General features: G+C 29.1%; 1 protein-coding gene across 1 annotated transcript in view; it reads right to left on the bottom strand.

Annotated features, from left to right (window-relative positions):
- The window catches only part of LOC129317440 (uncharacterized), a 10170-nt gene extending 7072 nt beyond the window's left edge, over positions 1 to 3098 (bottom strand). The window contains exon 1 of the mRNA XM_054961765.1: positions 2997 to 3098. Coding sequence (XP_054817740.1) covers positions 2997 to 3098 — 102 coding nt within the window. The remainder of the gene's footprint in view (positions 1 to 2996) is intronic.
- Positions 3099 to 6408: the final 3310 nt, after the last annotated feature.

Raw genomic sequence — 6408 nt, forward strand, 5'->3', positions numbered from 1 at the left:
CATATATATATATATGTATATGTATATGATGATGATGATTCAATTGTAATTTTTATTAATTATGAAAGCTTGTGTGTTAGTTTGGTTATACAATTAATGTGACATACACTCCCTCCATTTGTAAATATAAACAAATGTTAATGCACTATCATAGTTTAAGAAAGTTAGTTAATCATAATAATTATTTGAAATTGAAAAGTTTAGACTAAATCTTGGTAATTTGAGATGAAAGAAATTAGTATTTTTATATAATGTTGGTGGGATTAACCATAAACTTGCCAAGTATTATAAGAAGTATGAATAAACATTATCTTATATATTTGCTCATAAAAAATTATCTTAAATATTTTATTTTGCATTCATCTTCTTTAAATTTTATATTATTTTAATTAAAATCAATTCTACCATACACCATTATCTTTACCAATTGAATACCTGCTTAGTTCTTCAACATTGAAAATAACTGTCATGACCCTTGAAACTTTTTTCAAACATGTTTGTGACAGCATGGGAATTTGCTAGTTGCAACAATATATAAAGGTCCAAGAACTCCTAGCCATGCTACTACATTCTACACCAAAGAGAAATAAACCCTAAGCAATTAAGATGTTTGCCAAATTGTTATTAGTTTTGCTTTTGGTTTCTATTGAGTTATTTCTGATCCCAGCAACCTCTCTTGCTATGCAAAGCCTTCAATCAACCAACACAAATGGCCTCTATCTGGTGGAACACCAATACCACATAGGGATTTCAAACAACCACCTCTCCGACCACCGCCAATAAATAATCTCCACTAAGAGTCAAGTTGCTAAGAACTCTAGAGAATGAGTCTAAAACTGAAGCACATGATGAGGTTCCAGTAAAATACAAGTCACCACCAAACAACAAGCCACCCACTGCCAATTTGCTGGTGATCATGTTCATCGCTAGAAACCTAAATAAAGCTTATATTATATGTGTGTATGTTGGAATAAGAGTGCTTTCCACTTATGTGTAAATGTATTCTCCTTTTAGGGGTATCATGAATAAGTACTGCTTTCACATGTTTGTGTGTGTGTACTCCCTATGTTATGAAATTATTGTTGTTTAAGAAATTCAAAGCCAATTGATCCTCTCTTTTTTCCAAATTATTATACTCTCTTTTACTTTGTTTGATTCAATATATAAATCATTGTTAACTACATCACCGGATTCAAAAAAGAAGTAGTTAAAGTATTGATGTGTTTTTGGGGAAAAAATAAGAAAGAAATTGACTAATAGAAAAGGTGAAGTTGAAAATAATAACAATTAAAAGTCTATCTTTTTATTCAAAGAGATGATTAATAAAGAGCATCAATTTTTCTAGGAATGTGACTTATATATATATATATAGGACTAGAGAGAGTGCCAATTATCTACCCCTCCCTCTCTTCACCTCTTTCTAGAAAATATGCATGGGACCATTCATATTTGTATTAAATCAATTTATTATGTTGATTTCGCTCCATTCTTAATGTTTCTTGTTGTTTGACCCCTAATAAAATTGTCCTTTACTTGAAAAAGCTATGTTGCATGTAGAATTTAAGCTTAATCATGTGAGAACTTGATCTTAAAAATCCATGAACATATATATTATATCAACGTGGACCAAATTTGAACAAAAGTTTTCAAATATTGGGCTCCAAACAATAAGCCAGGAGCTAAGAAGAATGACAAGTAAGACCTCATAAGAAGATTGATCTCAAATCGAGATTGTTAATACTAAAACATAGAAGAAATAGTACTGAACTTGTAAACTTTAATTGTGAAAAGATCCTAATTTGACATTAATTTTCTTTTTAGATCCTTACTTGTCAGTTCCCCTTAAGTAGAATTATTTATTCCTTTTGGTCCTATTTACAATATCATATCCATTGATTCTTAAAACAATAATCCTTACAAAATTTAATAAAACATTTATAACTGATTTTGAAAAATGTCCTCCTTGATAAATGTCCAAACTCCACAACTTGAGTAATTAGTAAGCATTTTTATAAGAACTCTTTGAGCCTAAAGGCATGCTCTAGTCTTGGTGAACTTTTAAGACTGGGCTCACTTAAATTTTTTTTGTCACAAAAAAAAATGTTCTCATCTCTTTAACTCTTAGCCTAATAGATAGCTTTTCCAATCCTTTCTTCCTTCCCTAATGAGCTATAATCTATCAATTAAAGGGTGATTTTCAAAAATTGTAAAAATAAAATTTACATGAAACTAATCGGAACTAATTTTCTTAATCTTATAAAAATAGTTAACAGGGTCATTTAAAAGGGACCAGAAGGAGCATTGAATTCCAATTTTGAATTCCAACTCATTCAACTCTTCAATGACATCATTAGTGAGGACAACTTTGGAATTGTGACATTATGGAAGGCTACTCCTTCAAACGTGCTTTCTACTTAGAGTATATACACTCCCTCTAAACTATAAATAACATATTAGTAACTAGTTCACAAATCTCAAAAAAACTTAGGGTAAACATTAATTCCTTGAAATATTTTACATTTTTAATTATATCCTCATTAAATACTCTATATGAGAGTATCAATAATAACAATTGAAATTTTAATGTATTTTTTTTAAAAAATAGTAATAAATGAAGGAGAGGTATAATTAAAAAAATAATATAAAAATTATCTAATATCCTATATTATGAACCAAATAAGGATTTTAAAAAGTGCCCTATATTATAGTACAGAGAGAGAATATGAATATGTGTGGAGAGAGAGAGAGAGAGAGATAACCTTGGAGTCTAAATAAAAATTAAAATTTATTTTTAAATATTTTGATTTTTTTTATTAATTTTTGGAGAAAATATATTAAAAGGAGTCTTAGTCTAATGAAAGTCATGTTGCTTACTCACCTACAGATGCTAAATTCGAACCTCGATGGAGCATTATTTTATATCTCCAACCTCCTAAATTATCATTTTGCCCGCCGCAGATTTTTTCCCTTTTCTTGTTGACATTCGTGACATATACCAGAGGAGAGAGGAAGAAAAATCCAGAACTCTCAGCTTCTGCTCTTCTCCGATTCCAGTGTCCTTCTCCAGTTCCAGCTTGTTCACCGGCGTCCTCTGTCATTTCTCCTCCCTAGTTAGCTCTACGTTGACAGGTGCGTGAGCTTCATCTGTGTTGCTGTGTGGTTGCTCCAAAATCTTCCTCCTCTTTCGTTCTCTGCTCTGCCCCCCTTATTGTAGACAGTACGTTGCCGGTGGATGTGTGAGGAACTAAATCCACTAGAGTTGAAGGGTTTTTTTGCGAGCTGTTCTTCTTTCCTCTTTAGTGTCACCGACTTCATTTACCTTCATTTTCGTGTGGCTGAATCTTCTTCTCTTTCCTGTTCTGTTGATATTGATCTGGAGCTAGGGAGCTTTGAATTCCTTTCTTCGTTCCTCTGCTACCTTTATGATGAGTCAAAAAAAAAAAAAAAAAAATTTCCATCTCCCTTCCTCGCTTTTGTATGTGCGTGAGTTTATGATGGAAGTTGCTTTCTTCTCCTCTATTATTGCTACCCCTGACTGTATATGTTTGGGTGTAAAGGAAAAGCTTGATTTAAGTTGAAAATTGGAGTAACAAAAGAAGATGTTGATGGTATCGTTTGAGTTTTAGTTGAAATTGATTTGATTATTGAAGCTAATAAATTTTTGAAAAGTGAAATTGATGAGGGAGATGTGGGCATTAGTTTAAAGGTTCATGCCCACAAGGTATTTGATGAAATACATGTTAGAAGAGTTTACATAATTTTGGCACTTCTCTAAAATTTCATTGATTATTGCAAGATGGACCGTTTGTATGGGTGTTATTGATCTATAAACTTATCTTGAAGGTTGAAAAGGAAATTTAATTGTGAAATTAGCTTGTAGCATGGTGAATTCTTGAAAATGAACGGTTGTTGATAAATAATATAATAAAAGGTTTGAGTGTTACAAGGTTCTTTTGAGTAGATTGGAAATTAGGTATGTATATGAAGGAATTTTTGTGCAAGTCTTGGTTTCAAAGTTTTAAATTTATAGTCATTATATAAATATAAATATATATATATATATATATATAAGAGAGAGAGAGAGAGAGAGAGAGAGGATGTGTTATTGTTGGAAGATTTTTTTTTTTTGTTTAGCATTGTTAAATGTTTATTAAGATCCTAATATATTTTAAAAGAAGGTGGAAGGAAGGAGAGGAATCAATTAATGTGGTAAGAGGAGGACATTATTTGAAAAAATTTCAAGTAAGTGTATGGCATCCCAGTTATTTTACTAATAATAGTTTTTATTGAAAAATTTCATCTATCTTTATGAAGGTCATTTCTAATTATTATGATAATTTGGTTATATTATTAATTAAATTATTTTATCATGTGAAATATAAGATTAAAACAATGAAATAAATGTGATGTGGCAGGTACATGTAAATTTTTCTAAGATTCTTATTTTCAAAATTTATGAAATTATCTTGATTAGCTTTGAAAAATTTTGATTGTCCAATAAATGCAAGTATGGATATTAGTTATGAAATTTATTCTGGCCAGCTTTTAATGCTTAAAATTCTTCATGCGAATTGAATTTTGAGAATAAAAATTTTATTTTTATATTAATAATTTTCTTACATGTTTGAAAATGGATTTGAAGGGAGATTTTATATAGAACACTAGTTGCTAACGATTGTCCCGTTAGCTCTTGGCGCGTCATGGTTAATGACTAGTTAGTTTGATATTCGTGAGCTTTGTTTTCTCGTTTGTTATTCATGGGTCTCATACTCATATTTGTTTCATGGCTTTGGTCGTGTTTGGTTAGCATTATTCTTATGAACTATGTGTTCACATTTGTTTTGTAGCTTAAGTTACATTTGGTTATTTATCCTTGTGGACTGTGTGTCTACATCTGTCTTTGTGGCATAAGCCGTGTTTGGTTATTTTACCCTTATGGACTTTGTGTCTACATTTGTTACCTATTCTGTTAAGTCCTCAAAAAATTCTAAATTTTTAATCAACTTGTGTATTTGAAATTTCAATGGTTTCAGTTAGTAAGTATACTAATTTGATTTATATATGAATAATTTGTTTTCTTCGAGTATGATAGAATAAAGCAATTTTAGCATACTCTCATTTTATGATTATGATTAAGATTTACAAATTTATTAAGTTTATTATATTGAATTATTATTTATTTATTTATTTCTTTACATAATTGTTTGAGTTTATTATTTTTACTCTTTTAAAGTTCATTTTTAGGATACTATTCACTGAAAAATATTTTTGGTGCTGGATTTATTAGTTGATGCTAAACTTCTTGCTGATTGTTGAGGACTTAACCACTAACTGGGAAGTGGAAGACCTATAGACTAAGTTACTTTTTGGTGTAAATTTGAATTATAAAAATTGTATTTTTTTTAATTAACTTCTAGGCCCCCCACATAGGTTATAGTCAGGGTTTTTATTTTGTTATATATTCTATTAGCTGGTTGGATAGGGCTAAGCTCCTAATTGATTTAAATATTTTGTTTAAAGTATTGTAGAATTTTAGGAGGTTCTGTTTATGAGATATGTTCTTTCGAAATTTCTATAAAAATATTGAAGCTTTCATTATATTGTAAATCTAATTATGTTTTAGAAGTATAAAAGTTTCTTGACTTAAGGTTTAAGGAATGTGTGTTTGTGCATATATCCTATGCTAGTCACGTCTAATTTTTGAAACATGACAATATATATAAAGCAAGCCAATAGTCTCATAGCTTGGAGACATGAAAGTTCTCTTATAAATAAGAGTTGGATCCCTTTTATAACATTAAGTGTTAAAGTTTGTTTTTATCCTTGAACTTATTTTTGAGGAGTGCTGAACATCCTGTACAAATAAATGGGATAATTTTCCCCCTAACCATTTTTCTGAAAAGCAAATAACCTCTTGTATTAATCACTCATTTACTTTGTCATTTTACGTTAACGCGGTACATGCATGGGGCCTATGCACAATTATAAGTAGGACTCTAATCATATTCTTAAATGCTAATTTGCTTCTGAACTCTTTTTCTGGGAATGCTGGGTGTCATGAAATCTTGTTACAATGAAATTCAATAAATATTGTAAAAATATTAAATATTTTAATATTTATTAATTAAAATATTTTATTTATATATATTCATCCAAATTTATAAATTACATAAATTAATATTGATTAAGTTTTTTAAATATTTTAGGTCATTTGTATTTTTTAAAATCAACTAACAGTTAGTAAATTAGATTTAGTTATACTCAAAAAAATAGGATATTATCATCTTATTAATATCTTTTTTTTAAATTCAATTTAGAATTTAAATATATTATTTTATTATTTTTATAACTTTATAAATAGAGTTAGAGTTTTCAATTATATACAATTTAAGTGTTATAGAATAAAAC

The sequence above is a fragment of the Prosopis cineraria genome, unplaced genomic scaffold, assembly GCF_029017545.1.
Source record: "Prosopis cineraria cultivar Desert tree isolate PC_DT_omini unplaced genomic scaffold, ASM2901754v1 PC8, whole genome shotgun sequence".
Lineage (NCBI taxonomy): Eukaryota > Viridiplantae > Streptophyta > Magnoliopsida > Fabales > Fabaceae > Prosopis > Prosopis cineraria.